The 16358-nt window shown below is 43.3% G+C and overlaps 1 protein-coding gene across 8 annotated transcripts in view; it reads right to left on the minus strand.

Annotated features, from left to right (window-relative positions):
- The window catches only part of ubr5 (ubiquitin protein ligase E3 component n-recognin 5), a 91082-nt gene extending 84913 nt beyond the window's left edge, over positions 1-6169 (minus strand). For all 8 annotated transcript variants that reach the window (XM_015949314.3, XM_015949310.3, XM_015949313.3 and 5 more), the window contains exon 1: positions 5951-6169. In XM_015949314.3, the coding sequence (XP_015804800.1) occupies positions 5951-6012 (62 nt within the window). In that variant the 5' untranslated portion in view covers positions 6013-6169. The remainder of the gene's footprint in view (positions 1-5950) is intronic.
- Positions 6170-16358: the final 10189 nt, after the last annotated feature.

Genomic DNA, 16358 nt, shown 5'->3' on the forward strand with positions numbered 1-16358 from the left:
GACTGCAGCTGGAGTCAGTGCTTCAAGAACCACCACGAGGAGACTCATGAAAGACATGGGATTCAGGTGTCGCATTCCGTGTGTCAAGCCACTCTTGAACAAGAAACAGCGCAAGAAGCGTCTCGCCTGGGCCAAGGACAAAAAGGACTGGACTGATGCTGAGTGGTCCAAAGTTATGTTTTCTGATGAAAGCAAGTTCTGCATTTCCTTTGGAAATCAAGGACCCAGAGTCTGGAGGAAGAGCGGAGAAGCACAGAATCCACGTTGCATGAGGTCCAGTGTAAAGTTTCCACCGTCAGTGATGGTGTGGGGTGCCATGTCATCTGCCGGTGTTGGCCCACTCTGTTTCCTGAGGTCCAGGGTCAATGCAGCCGTCTACCAGGAAGTTTTAGAGCACTTCATGCTTCCTGCTGCTGACCAACTTTATGGGGATGCAGACTTCACCTTTCAACAGGACTTGGCACCTGCACACAGTGCCAAAACCACCAGCACCTGGTTCAAGGACCATGGTATCCCTGTCCTTGATTGGCCAGCAAACTCGCCTGACCTTAACCCCATAGAAAATCTATGGGGTATTGTGAAGCGGAGGATGCAATACGCTAGACCCAACAATGCAGAGGAGCTGAAGACGACTATCAGAGCAACCTGGGCTCTCATAACACCTGAGCAGTGCCACAGACTGATCGAGTCCATGCCACGCCGCATTACTGCAGTTATTGAGGCAAAAGGAGCCCCGACTAAGTATTGAGTGCTATACATGCACATTCTTTTCATGTTCATTCTTTTCAGTTGGCCAACATTAGAGAAACAAACATTTTTTCATTGGCCTTTAGAATATTCTAATTTTCTGAGATACCAGATTTGATGTTTTCATTGGTTGTCACCTATAAATATCAAAATTAAACGTAATAAACATCGGAAATACATTGGTCTGTGTGCATTGCATGAATATAATGTACAAGTTTCACGTTTTGAATGGAATTACTGAAATATTTTCAACCTTTTGATGATATTCTAATTTACTGGCCAGCACCTGTAATGGCCAAAGGAGGAGACGGCAGCGCTCAGGACATTTATTATCCCTCAAAGAAGACAAAGTGGGAAGTACGGGCATCTTTTGGATATTTGAAGAATGCCGAGGGACAGTTGATAGAAGACGGCTATCCTGTTTGCAGCATGTGCAGAAAAAGTGTCTGTGAAAGGCAGCAACGCTTCAAATCTCATGACACATCTGCGTGACCATCACCCACAACTCTACAGTCAACGCAAGGCAAGCTAACGTTAGCGTTTTAGCTAAAATGCGTGATCCGAGGATTTGGGTTGAGGGAGAATGCAACGAGTCGCTATAAAAAGCAGCTGCAGCGCCGCTACCTGCATATAAATCGTGTCGCGGACACCCCCATGTTGAAATGACGCTATGCATTATGGGGCTCCCAGGGGCAGATAAGAGTTGGTCTCTCTCCGAGAATAATTATAAATTTATGGCATTTTCCCAAATCTGCAAAGCTCACTGGAAGGACACAAACCGAGGACAATATTTTCCTGATTTAGGGTTTATTACTCAAGGGGAAAAAAAAGTATCTGAATTAGAAGGCTACTTGAGTACTGAGTATCATCTGATCTAACATTTTTTAAATGATGACAAACAGACAAAAAAATAAGAAGTTATGGGCAAATATTGGTATTTTAAAGACTAAAGGGAAAAAATGTAAACAAATAAACAACATAATTACAAAATAACACATTTTAGGCAAAATTTAGACACAAACGGAGGACAATATTTCCTGACATACAGGGTTTATTTATTTGTGTGAAAATGTAGCACGTTTAAAAAAAAATACAGCGATAATACCGAAAACCGTGGTAATTTTGGTCACAATAAACGTGAGGTTAAATTTTCACACCGTGACAACCATAATCGGGAGCTGCCAAGACGTGTTCCAAAGTTCATGTTCTACCGAGTGTACATCCCTAATATTTACTTCACATATTAAGTGAAATAGGCCTTTCCTAAGTTTTTGAGAATAAAGTGTGACCCTAACCCTTAGGGCTGGGGGTAAACGATTATTTTTAAAACGATTATTCTGACGATTATTTTATCGAATAGTCGACTATTCTAATGACTATTTATACAATTAATCTAATGATTATTTTTCTATTGCACAGTTAATAAAAACCAAAAAATCTCTAATAAATTCCTCCAAAAAATTGATTAATTGTTACTGTAAGAGAATAAACACTACAGGCCTCCCATTTTGTATAACACTGCTTTTATTGTGTTGGTTGGTTATGTTCTGGTGACGTGTAGAACTTGGGAGTGCAGGCTGCTGCCTGAGAGGTGGTTGGAGACGGAGTGTCTCCATGCTGCTTCGTCTTGGTCACTTATGTGCGTGAGGCGAGTGGTGTTACGACTCTTCCTGGGGAGTTTGGCTCGTGTGCAAAAAGGAAGGGACAATAATGTGGGATTTAAAAGTTAAAATGATGATCGGGTTTATTTACAACTACAAAAAACCAAATCTTTCCATCCACAGGTTGGGAGTAATAAAACTAATTCTGCCTGTGGGGAATTAAAACAAAAGTACAGATAACTAGGGATGTCCCACTGTGCAAAGATTACAGGGTTTTGGACCAAAATAAGAATCTCCAAAGTTCCAAACTCTAAACTGGGCGGTTAAACCAACCTCAAGGTGATATTTTAAACTAAACCGAAAACCCAAAACACTCTAAATGTAACAAAAGGGAGATTTTATTACATTTAGACATTTATTAATTTGTACCACAAATTATTATTTTTTATATGTGTTCAACATGTTTAAATATCGCTTGTTTAATTAACCAACATTTCTAGTGTACAGCGCCTTGTTTGGTTGTAATGCCTTGTGAATGCGCTTTATAAATAAAATTGGATTGGATTGGATTGAAAAAAGATGAACTCTAAACCAAAACGTAACAGCTTATCCAAACGCAAGAAGCTGTTAGCGAAAATGCTAACAGTAGCTTTACCAACGTTAAGTTGCCAAGTTTAAATAAACCAAAAACACCCAGCAGCAAACAGACCAGCTCGGAGGAGAGACTGCTACCACCAAAACAGCTCTCCTAATGTCTGAAAGAAGCTCCTTTATGAAGGGAGAAACGCTCCCGGTGATTTTCTACATCTGCTATAGAGACGGAGCAGCGCATTTGACCCCGGAAGTTGTTGTCCGTTGCCGGGAAACGAAGGCGGGCAAAACAGGAAAGGAACCTAGTAGCGGATGGACTTTGTTCCGGGTCTTCGGTATTTGGCTGAGATGTTAGTGAAGGCGGAGAAGAGGGCGAACTAGAGGAAAAACAGGCAGATTCCACCTCTATTTACAAACTCCTGGGGATGCAACAAGTGGGCGCGGTGCGTCGACTACCGGATCTGACGTCGACGAATTTTTAGAATCGAGCCGTCGACGTCATCGAAGCTTCGCTACAGCCCTACTAACCCTACACTCTCTGGCATCTGGTTGGTCCAAAACGCATAAACAATAAACCCTTAAAAGACAAACACTTCCTATATTCGGCAGTTCCAGCCAAAGCTCCAGCTTGTGCTAAATTACCATTCTTTGTGAAGTCAAACCATATCTTTCAGTGGAATAATTTTAGCAGCATTAGAGCCATCGTTTTTCAGAACCAACCAATTATTTGTTGAACCTGCAAAACTCCATTAGAACCACCAGAAGTCACCCAGGGAAGTTATCGCTTCGACCAGTGGTGTGATTTCTGAGGGGTCCTACAACCCTTAAATACATCAGAAGGCCAACCATTCGCTTTGCCTTGCCGAGATGACTTCGCTTCTTCACACTGGAGTTGGATGGTTTATTATTAATTTGATAACTTGTTAAACTTCATTAAACATTCAGCCAGATTTACTTTATCAATCCAGAAATCACATCTAAGACACTTTATTAGGCTCTTAACATCTAAGCTCGTATTTCTTCAGTTTATTCATTGTCTCAGTTGATATTGCCTTAAATCTTCATTTATAATAATTCATCATGAATCATCATTAGCAGTAGAAATATAGTACTATTGGTTTTTATAAACTATAGTTTTGCCTCTGTGTCAGATTATTATAAAGTGTTGTTTCCCTGGCATACCCAAAGTATATACTTATATCAATAAAATATTAAAGGTTCGATAATATCGATAAATCCATATTTTATTGAGTATCACATTTTATTGAATACCTTTATATTTTATTGACAATGTGTTAAAAGTAACCACTTACAGAACTGTCCAATAGAAACTTCACAAAGACAACTTCATCTTTTAATTTAATGAACAAAAACTATGAGACAAGAAATATTTTAATCAGTTCCACAATAAAGCAGATTGGGCCATTTCAATGCAACTCAGTTTACTATCGCTCAGATTCTTGCTGGAATATCAGGGGTAAACATTTTTACCTTTGAACTTGTGTATTTCTCTGGAGTCAATTTAAATCTTAATGTTAAGTAAAGCAGTCTACCCCTGAGTGAAATAATAACAAATTAAGCTGCTGGCCTCATTATCACTTGTAAGTTGCTTTGGACAAAACTATTTGCTAAATACATAAACATAATTTTAGGCTCAATAGGGTGCACATTAAAGCCCACGGACTAGAGCAAACACTACAGAAAGGCAAAACCAAATTAGAAGATGCTCCAAGAAGCACACTGTGACTGTAGATTACAAAAGAATAAAAGCCTGGAGATGAAGAGCCATGACCCCCTCCAAGGATCCAATAGCACCAGGATGCTCCTGTGGCATTTTCATGCAAGATTCCTTCAAAATAATAGCGTAAACTGAGCCTCCCTGTCCACCAGAGCAAAGGTGGTCCTCCTCAGAGCCTGTAAAAGCTATCCAACACTTAGCCCCTATCCTGTCTTTAAGCTCAAGGTCATTCCGTAAAACACTGACTTCTCACCTCTTTGTCTCTAAGTGGAACAGCTCATTAATCAGTTCAATCTCAGTGGACAGTATAAATAGATTTATTATAGATCACGTGTTGCAGAAAAACGTGGGTTGCATACAAGTTCTAATGTATTTTTTCTAAATACTACTAATTAACTATCTCTTCACTTTATAAATGAAACCTTTTTTGAGTAAATTAGCCAATCTGCATTGACTGGCTAACTACACGATATTATATCTGGGTTATCCGTTTAAGGGAAACCAGTATTTGAGTGGAACAATATTGGGTGATTAGGTGCTAACTAAAGAATTTCGTGTACTTTATTGATACTTTATACGCCTTGGCTTGCTAGCCTAATTAAAGTCGATAACAAGATTAAAATGAATGTAAGGCTGCTAGATGCATCCCAGTGCCCAGCGTTGGCAGCGACATATTAGGTCGCCTTAGCAATGAAGTTTGGGGATAAATGTATACTTAAACTTCAAGATTAATGGAATCATTACAGCAAAAAGCTCAGAATATGTCTTTGTCAAGCGCGTGGTAACCTAACCTAACTAGCATTGTGAGCTAGCTGACAGTTAGCTAGCTTTAGCTCCTTCATTGATAACATTAGCCAACAAAACGCAAAAATAACACACGAAAACCCTCGCCGCGGTGGCGTATATGTCATTTATACACAAACGTGAGTGGTTTAACAGTTTGGTTGGGTTAAAAGCCTTATATTTCCACCCCTCTTTCCCCATCCCCCAACCCGCATTGTCTATCTCAACTTTGACTATGAGCCAGTCCGTCCAGAAGAGAACGGAACCGTCCTGCTAACGTTACATAGACATTTAACGCGTTAGCATTAGCATGCTACCGAAGGTCTGCTCAAAATGCCGGGCCTTAAATCATCCCTGGAGGGCTCGTTTTTACCGTTTAAAAAACAGAAGAAAACACATGACAGTATCAACAGTTACAACCTAGAATAAACTTTAACCAAACTACTGCATTAACAATCATTTTATTTACTATTTTACTGCAACGAAATACCTGTCATTGAGCTGGTCTTCGGTCCCGGGCAACGGGTGAACAACGAAGTGGATAGATGTCATGGGCCCAATCCAAAATCACACACAGACTCGTGAAAGGTATAGAAATACTTAATCCGTCGACTACCGCACGGATGTGATTTCATAGGAATCGTTTAATTGCAAAAAAGACCTAGAGTTTGAATCCCTGGCTCCTCACCCACATGCCGCCATCTTAACTCTACCGAACCTCTTGTGAGTGTTGATAAGAGCACTCGGCCGCTCCAACACAAACAGGAAACGTCATCAAACTGGCTTCAAGAACAGAGACAAAACCAACGGGAGGACAACTACATCACTACAGTGCTGCTAAATATGTTCGTTTTGTTTCTTCTGGTTTTACATATTTTTATCGCGGTGACAGTTTTTACAGGACCAATAATTGCCTAGTTGGCCTTTTTATTTCCACACTGTGGGGTGAAAATCTCTCCAGACCCTGAAGTCAAAAGGAAGATTGGTTTAGTTTGAACAAAAATCTGACAAGTTTGTGGTTAATTTCCAGGGTTTCTGTCAGGCTCCTGAATTTCAGCTCCAGTGTTCAGAAGTCCGACTGTACCTGAAGTAAATGTGCCAGTAAAAGCATATTATAGGAGGCAACATAATGGTGTGATTTGCATTTCTATTCTCATTACATTGTGACCCATAGCTGTAATACTCTATTATTATAGAGTATCACCTTGCTATATATACCGGTATATATATATATATATATATATATATATATATATATATATATATATATATATATATATATATATATATATATATAACATGTCATATATATATATATATGTGTGTGTGTGTGTGTGTGTGTGTGTGTGTGTGTGTGTGTGTGTGTGTGTGTGTCTACAACTCTCAGCATTTATGCACAATTTGAATAATTTGCATTTGCAAGTTATGCAGAAATTTGTCCAACAGTTCTGCCTTTTTTAACTGCTGAAAGTATTAACAGCTTATACGGAAAAAGCAACTAGACAGCAAGTCTAGCAAGTACAGTGAAATGTGTAGTCTTTGTAAGAATGTTATGCAGCAGCAGCTCAGGAGGTTTATTTTAAAGTCCCATTAGTTGTCACACACACAGGTGTGTGTGCGAAATTTGTTCTCCGCATTTGACCCATCCCCTGGGGGAGCGGTGAGCTGCAGACACAGCCGCGCTCGGGAACCATTTGGTGGTTTAACCCCCCAATCCAACCCCTTAATGCTGAGTGTCAAGCAGGGAGGCATTGGGTCCCATTTTTTCTAAGTCTTTGGTATGACCCGACCAGGAATCGAACCCTGATATCCCAGTCTCAGGGTGTACAATCTACCACTAGGCCACTGAGCTGGTTAACAATCATTAATAAATAAATAATAAATAAATTTTACATTTATTTATCCAGATGTGTCGATTGAGAACTCATTCTCATTTACAACGATGATCTGGCCAAGAGGCAGCAGCAACAAACACATAGTTAGCTTTACATAAAAGAAAAACAGGTAAGATAAAAAAAATACAAGACAAAAATAAGATAAAATAATTACTAGACATAAAGACAAGGAGGAGGTAGATTGGGTTATCCAGCAATAGGAGGGTTGTAGGATCAATCCTGTCTCACCGCAGAAAATACTGCTGTTCTGTCCTTTGGCAATACACTTAACCCACATTGCCTGCTAGTGGTGGTCGGAGGGATTGGTAGTGCTTGTGTAGGGCAGGCCCGCCTGTGTCAGTACCCCAGGGCAGCTTTGACTACGAGGTAGCTCCTCCCCACTAGTGTGTGTGTGTGTGTGTGTGTGTGTGCGTGCGTGCACGCGCGCCAGGGTGAATGACTGATTGTGTTGTGAAGCTCTTTGGGCGGGTGTTGAAGCCTAGAATACACTACAAATACAGGCCATTTACCATATATTTGAGTTTATAAGAAACTTGTGTGTTTAAAAACAAATAAAACAAGTTACACAAACTGTACTTTTAAAAGTTTTGTTCAATACATGGTGCATATAAACAATCAAAGCTTATTCGCCAAAGTTAATGGAATTAAATCAGGCATTAACTCAAGGTTTCATGCTAGGTCCATTACTGTTTTGTGTGTACATCTACAGCCTCATTTATAAAACAAAGCCGCCAATTTGCCATAAAGCTAAGCCGGCATTAGGGAGCCATAGGTCATAAATGGTCAGAACGTGGCGTCAATGTGGCACAATAGTGTTCCTTTTACAAAATATTATAGGATGGTGGCATAAAGAAGATATGGGGGCAGTCTCTGCACTGCTGTGGACTGTTTTTTTTATTTAGATTGAAGTCATGCTCTGTAAGTTTTTTACACCAGCTACTTCTAAAGGTGTCTGTCCTCCACTCTCCCCATGAACTCTCTGGAGATCTGAGCTTCAGCACTAAAGGACTTAATCTTCTGGAACTCTGCATGGCTCCAGTTTATCATCTCAGCTGAATCTGTTTACAAAAGTGAAACTTACTGTCCGTGTTTGCTTTCATTTTCAATATCGTAGCCAGCCGAAGTTCAGCAGCAACTCCACCTGTGATCATGACACCATCCTCTGTTGCGCCAAGACGTGATCATTCTTCAGAAGTCAAGCGTTGTGGCAATATTACTACCAAGTTTGACAGATTGAATTCAGAATTCCTGTGTAACGGAATGAAATGACTGTTTTCCACTTAAAAGTCATTTCCGCCCCTCTCCTCTGACACAGAACTAGTCTGTATGAGATATTGCCTCAAGGTCTCATGCATTTGCTATAGACTGCTTTCTTTCCAGCTCAAGAGAAGAATGAAGAAAAGGACTCTCTATTTTTAATCAATCATAGAACTCCATTTTTAATAAAGCTAATCAAACAAAGTGTTAGTCAATAAGATGTGACCAATCTGTGAAATCAAAATATTAATTACTTTATTATAATCCTATAGAATATGATGAGTAATATGACTTTAAATGTTTCCACTAGGACTGATCTCTTGTAGCGTTAAGACATGGCACATTGCTTTACTGATCCAATCAGAATCTGCCAGAACTGACGGAGGCGTAGTTTTGGTGGTGCTTGGTAAATCTGTCACCTTTTCATTCGACCATAAACTAAAACATCCGAAGTATAAAACTATGCCCACGTCATCTTTAACGCCAGTTCAAAGCGTTTGAGAGAAGTTGACGGAGTGGCCAATCCGTAAACTCGCCTCTTCAGCCGAAAGAACCAACGACAAGCTGGATAAACCTGTTGCCGTTCCACCTGCTGCAATGGTTCCTTTCAGAATAAAAGCTGAACTCACTGACCTTCTGGGTCCATCTGACGCTGTCAACCAACTGTCGCTTTTACCTGGAGACAATCCAGAGACTGGTCTGTCGTACTGCTGACGCTGTTTCATTGGCTCCAGTACCGAAAGAGGGGTTCGAGGACCTGGCATTCTGGATCTGTACGGAGGTCTCATTCTACGGGTATGTGTGGAGCGACAAAATGGCGTTGAATGTGTTTATGAATCTCCTAATCAAAGCTTAGCTCAAGACATCACCCTCATTCCCACCAGAACTAATCGTTTCTTCGGATTTGCTGGTTCTGAACAACATTCAACACTACACCATTCTCCATCTCATTCATCTTAGTTACACCATACATTTAGTGTTAAAGTTAGTCAAGTTTTAATTTGTTTAGTAATAAATCTTTAAACTTTTAGAACTTGACTCTCTCTTCTGTTGTCTCATGATTTAATGCGATGTGGTTACATAATCCCTGCAATAAAAAGTTCCAATCTTCTGGTCAAAAAGTACCCACAGATCCATAAGGTTGATTTCATATTTACTACGTATGTCTTATGGCTCATTAAATAACATGTAAAATAAACCATTACAGAATGGCGAGCCATTGCCAGATATTTGTACATTTTGACACTTTGTGCTCATCCTGGGACATTTTTAAACAGTAAAACACTTAGAACTGATGTTTCTGGTTGAAAAAGGGACAATCTCGTAATCCACCACTAGAGTGCAGCATCTCCATTTAAAGTTAAAAGGGGGTGTGAAACTGTTCACCTCCCACAAGGAGGCGCTGATTCATCTCTTCAACTAAGGCTGACGTCATCTCAAGCTATAGTGGAGCTTCTAGCAAAGAACAGGGTTTTTCCTGCTGTCATCTTTAATGTAAATACATGTTTATATGTCTTTTCTGAGTGTTTCGTGACACTGTGCATTTTCTTGTGTACAGAGATAAAAGAATTTCTCCAATGGAAATTCGCTTCCTGATTTCCGTTTGGTCACTGGTAAATCAGCCCATAGCCTGATTAGCATTGAATTGCGACAGTCTTATAGGCTTTTGAAACGGAAGAACGTCACTGCAGCACGAATTGCACACGCTAATTAGTCCAAAATATTAACACGAATGAGTCACGGACATTCGGTTATTCAGGCTGGTCAGTTCTACGACAGAATTAGACCGCAAAGTCCTGGTAAGCTGACAGGCTCCGCTAGCTTAGCACGCTCAGCTGCTAAGGTTTAGCTCTCGATTTCGGCAAAACGGAGTAGCTACCCGCAGCTGAAAATCGATTGACACAGCGAACCTGTCTTAAAATCCGCTAGAACCCGAGGGATAAAACTTTGCTTCGCTCGAGTAGTTTAGCTGCGTTTTTAACACTTTCGGTGTGAGAAACGGACTTAGCCATTTAGCCATCTGTGCTAACCTCCAGTTGGAGGTACGGCGCATGTGCACGTGTGCTGCCATCTTGCCTGGTAAGCAGGGTCCGAAATTAACACTCGCCAAATGCGAGCAAATTGCTCCATTTGACAAGTAAATTTTTGAGCTCTACCTGCCACCTGGCGAGTAAATGTTTGCACCAAATTAGTTATGTTTATCAGTCATCTTCCATGGATTTCTGATACTCCTTCCGCCTGCATGCAACGTACACAAACGTACGCGAAACGTGAGCGCCGCATCCAACGTCATTTCCACCTATCCCATTCAATCAGTTTATCAAGTTAGCAGTTAGCTTTGTGTTTAAACTAGTGGTGAAATGTGGCGGTTTTTAACTGGAGTCAGCCAGCCTTCCAAAAGAAAACTTGTCGAACTGGAAGAAAAACCACCAGGACCAGTGGCAACCAGAAGATTTTGTGAAAAGTGGCGAACTGGAGATGGCGGAGTCGTGAGACAATGGCTACATTATGATGGCCACGTAGCGTTGCTGCCTTTCACAGACAACTGTCCTTCGGCATTCTTCAAATATCCAAAAAATGCCCATACTTCCGACTTTGTCTTCTTAGAGGGATAATAAATGTCCCGAGTGCTGCCGTCTCCTCCTGCCATTATTTCAGCTTTAGCTTCAAGAAAGTTTTGGTCGTAAACAACAAAGTGCGCATGTGCCGCCGGCAACTTCAGCAGATGATACGGTGGCTGGTAAGGGTCACCGCGCATACACCGCAGCCACGGTAATCCACCGAGATAATTTTTATTTTTAAAACAAGACTGTTATTATTATTGTCTACTTTTTTTCCGGGGTTTACTGCTACACCGGTTACCGTGACAACCCTAGCCCTGACACACTTTCAGATATTCTCATGGTGCAGCTGTGTTCTCCAGAGATCAAGGACTTTAACCCAAATGAGGCTGTAATGCTTTGGCACAAAGACGGTGTCAGAAGCAGGAGGCCAGACTTCATGGACCCAGAAAACAAGGAGTCTGACTAGATTTCAATGAAATAGTTCATAAAAACATCTCTAAAAATAAATAAATAAATAGTAAAAATGACAAAAGAGTTGTTTTTCTTATTAATTGATGTTTTAATTATTTTGTCACTCTGTTTGGAAACATAATATAGAGTAACATGCTTTAGGTGGATCTAAATCATTTAGAATTTTGGCCTGTAAAAGATATGCTTGGCCGGTAGATTTTCATCATCTACCAGCCAACTTGGCCGGTGAGTAAAAAATTTAATTTCGGACCCTGCTGGTAAGCCTACGCAACCTCTCGATCAATCATCTTAGTACGGTCAGCCGAGTGACATCTTTGGGTCATTACTGAAACTGTTCTGTCCTGAATGTCATTCAAAACACTGCAAATGCAAATGCTATTTTTCCAGTGGAAAAATGAAACGCAGACCCAGCTAAATATGCAACTTTCTGAAATGAAAAATATGCAGCTTGCTCAAATGAAAAATATGCAGATGCAGCTTTTCAATCTGCAACAGGAAGTCACAAAAGTCCAAGCTATTGGAGATGACTCCCAGGTGGGAGGGGCTCTAACCCTGTGCTCTGCTGATTTGCCTGCAGATAAGATGGAAACGCTGCAACCGGATGTACTGATTGGCTCTGAACTACAGGAAACACAAAAAATCTCCCATACCACTCCATCCACACCGATGAAAAATGCAACCTCCACGGACAGTGGCCCGGCGCCCCCGGTGTCGAGCCTGACGAACTACTGTTGGGACCTCTCCTGCCACAGGGGAGGGGTGGTAAGCCCACAGTGTCTGTCAAGTTGCAACAGGGGCATCCCTGCAACACACTTTTAGATACGGGTTCAGATTTTACAGTCATGAGCAAGTCTCTTTTCGACCGCGTCTGCTTGGATGTAGGTGGAAGCGTACGTCCTCCAGAACTGATTCCCTGTGCTTTAACTATCCGTGTTTTCTCTGATTTTACAGTGCTCTTGTCTTATAAGACTCTGCTCCAATTCACGATCGGTCCTATGAGCTTGACACACCCCGTGCACATCCGTGAGAGTGGAACCGTGCCTATGCTCATTGGCGTCAATATTTTGAAGCGCTTTGATGCTTTTATCGGTCTTGGAGAAGGGGAACTGAGGGCAGGTGTTAGAAAACCTCTGCCGTTCACTCCACCTTCTTTCCCCGACTCACACTGCCTTGCGGTAGGTGACCCTGAGCATGGGGAAACCGCATGCTCATTGCCAAGCTCAAAGCCATTAGAGATTCCCTCTGATGTTTTCTCTTAGATCGAACAGGTCGTGGACCAAGCAGATGCTCTTACCAATGATGTCGAGCGAGACAAACTACGACAGCTTTTGTTATAATACAAAGATTTTCTTTCACTCGACTCCTTGGACTGTGGTCTAACCACTATCCATGAAGTCAGGATTCCAACACTGCCACACGCTGCGCCGACTTTTGTGCATCAATACAAGATTCCTCTGGCGTCCCACAGACCAGTCCAGGAAATCAATGAAAGCCTCTTGGCTAAAGGGATCATCCGACCCTGCAACAGCACCTACTCGGCTCCATTGTGGCCAGTAAAGAAGCCTAATGGTAAGTGGCGACTAACCATTGACTACAGGCAACTCAACAAACAGGTTCCCTTGTCTAGATGGCCGATGGCATGCCTGGAACAAGAACTCCCAAAAGTGAAAGACGCCAAATACTTCTCCACCCTTGACATTGCATCTGGATTCTGGACAATTCCTGTCCATAAATCTGACCAACACAAACTAGCCTGCTCCTTTGCCAGCCGCCAGTACACCTTCACTCGGTGTACTTTTGGTTATTCCAACTCACCAGCTGAGCTAAGCCTGCCCTTACGCTCGAGAGCGAGGTATCCTCATCTATGTCGACGACATTCTTGTTCGTAAGCGTACCTTGGATGACCACCTGTCCGAACCGGACCATGTCATGGGTCAGCTCGCAGCTGCTGGTGCAAAGATTTCTCTCGCCAAAGGTCAGTGGTGCAGGTCACAGGTTCAGTTTGTTGGCCTCCTTGTGGGACCACAGGGAGTGCAGCCTCAACTTGGCAGAATTCAAGGTGTGGCCACCATCACACCTCCTACGAATGTCTCTGAACTTCGGAGCTTCCTAGGGCTGTGCAACTACTCGCCCCAGTTCGTAGAACACTACGCTGAGATAGCGAGACCTCTGACTAATCTACTGACGAAGGATGTGCCTTTTGAGTGGACTGAGCAGCAGCAACAGGCCATGGATGACCTGAAGGCCGCGTTATGCTCAGCTCTGTGCTTGGCGCTCCCCGATTGCGACAAGGAGTTCCACCTTGAGGTCGGTTTCTCATGTCACTGTTTGAGTGCCGGTCTCTACCAAGTATATGACTGCGACAGGCGTGTCGTAGCCTATGCTAGTAAGCTCTTGTCCGGTCCTGAGTTAAAGTACTCTGGCTGTGAAAAAGCTTTGCTTTCCACCATGTGGGCGGTGAAACACTTTTGTAGCTACATCGGTGGAAAGAAAATCATCATTGAAACTCAGCACCAGCCAGTGACCTTCCTTAACAGTCAGCGCATCAGAGATGGTGTGGTGACCAATGCTCGAATCACGTCGTGGCTGCTGGCTCTTCAAAGCTTCAACATCGAAGTACGCTACACCCAGAACCGCCGTAGCCCTCTTGGCATGGGTTTGGCTGCGTGCCAACACTGCTCGGACGACGCTGTCCCGTCAGTCCCGCCAGCTAGCCCTCCTCAGACTCTTCTAAACCCCAACCACCACTACTTTGATCAGTCTCTCTGTGTGGACTTGCCGACCGTGTATGTCGATGGCAGTTCTTTTCGACACAGTGCTGCGCCTAGGTCAGGTGTGGGTGTCGTCTGGTTGAACGCTGACCAGAAGGACTCCCGATGTTACTGGTTGGGTCCTAAGACCTCATAGTTTGCAGAAGTGGCTGGGATCTTGATTGTACTACAACTTGCTGTGGACCGTGGTGTCCGTGAGCTGGTGATTTGCACTGACTCGGACTACGCGCGTCTCAGTTTCATTTGTCATCTACCTTCTTGGAAGACTAATGGGTTCCAAACCTCTAACCGGAAGCCCATTAAACATCAGGACCTCTTCATGGCTTGTGACATCCTAGTGACGTCACATGACATGCACATTTATTGGTGTAAAGTCAAAGGACATTCTCATGCACCCAGAACTGATAAGGACCTGAACGACCTTGCAGACTCTCTTGCCAAACAATGCGCGGCCGATCGTACTCCATGGGCCTTCAACCCCTTGTGGCTTCCTGAGGATGTGTCTTCTCGGTCTGACCCACCCCGTGTGTGTGTCGTGACTCGAGCTCAGGCCGCTAACGCATCCACCTCCAAAGCATCCGAGGGTGTGGTGTCCGTTCAACCTGTCTTTTCTGGTAATGATCTTGTCAGTCTTCAGTCCCTGGACCCTGCTATAAGCAGAATGATCCTGTACCTTTCTGATCCTACAACTCATCTGCCTTCTTCCGCCGAGCTTGACTCCGTTCCTGAGCTCCGTGCTCTCTTTCGTGTTCGGGTCACGCTGAGAATGGTTGAAGAGTTGCTGATGCACGCCTCCAAGCCTCCTTTGCCGCCTGTCCTCGTGGTGCCACAGTCACTAGGGGGGGGCATGATCAAGCAAGCTCATGACTCTCCCTCCGCCGGACACAAAGGTGTCAAGGCCACGTTCGGTGCCCTGAGCCAGGTTGCTTATTGGCCGGGGACGCGTTGCGACGTCTCAGATCACGTCCAGCGTTGCTTGGTTTGTTGTCAGTTTCAGCCATCCAACCCCGCACACAGAGCGCCCCTACAGAGAAAGGGACCGTCCACACCGTGGTCGGATTTGCAATTCGATTGGGTGGGGCCTCTGACCAGGTTCAGCAGGGGTAATAAATACATCTTGACCGTGACCTGTGCATTCACCAAGTGGGTTGAATTTCTACCAGCACCTAATGACACGGCAAAAACAACAGCTATTCTCTTGATGAATCACATCTTCGCCCAGTTCGGTCTTCCCACTCGGGTTCACTCGGACAGGGGTACTCACTTCACCTCTGAAGTGATGGCACATCTTTGGAAACTGTTGGGTGTGAAGGCCAATTTCCACATTAGCCATCGCCCCGAGTCTTCTGGCCAGGTCGAAAGGATGAACCGGACGGTTGTCGGCATCTTGAGGAAGTACGTGTCCTCTAATCACAGAGACTGAGAGGTGAAGCTTCCGTTGGTCCTCATGGCCATACAGGCCACCCCTCATGAGTCTACTGGTGTCTCCCTGTTTGAAATGATGACGGGTAGACAAATGACCCTGCCACTTCACCTGCTGTACCAGCCTGTTCAGTCCAAGGCCGATCCGGCTTACATGAGCGAACAGTATTTGCAGGACCTGAAGAACCATCTGCCTGCAGCGTTCTCATTTGCACAGACAAATCTGGAGAAATCAGCTGAGGGCAGGAAGGCTTATTATGATTAGAAGGCCTCACATTCTGAACTCAACATAGGTGATGAGGCCTGGTTCTACATTTTCGCTCCCAAAACTGGTAACACCAAGAACACCTCTGGGAAGCTGGCTAAGAAACTTTTGCCAAAGTGGTCAGGCCCATACCTGATAACTGATAAGCTCTCTCCAGTCGTGTATCAGATCAAGATTACCCAAACAAAAGAGGAGCCCGTCTACAAATGGGTCCACAGCAAGCCCCCACAATGCGGCTCAAAAATTGAGGCCA

This window comes from Nothobranchius furzeri, chromosome 5 (genome assembly GCF_043380555.1).
Source record: "Nothobranchius furzeri strain GRZ-AD chromosome 5, NfurGRZ-RIMD1, whole genome shotgun sequence".
NCBI classification, from domain to species: Eukaryota; Metazoa; Chordata; class Actinopteri; order Cyprinodontiformes; family Nothobranchiidae; genus Nothobranchius; species Nothobranchius furzeri.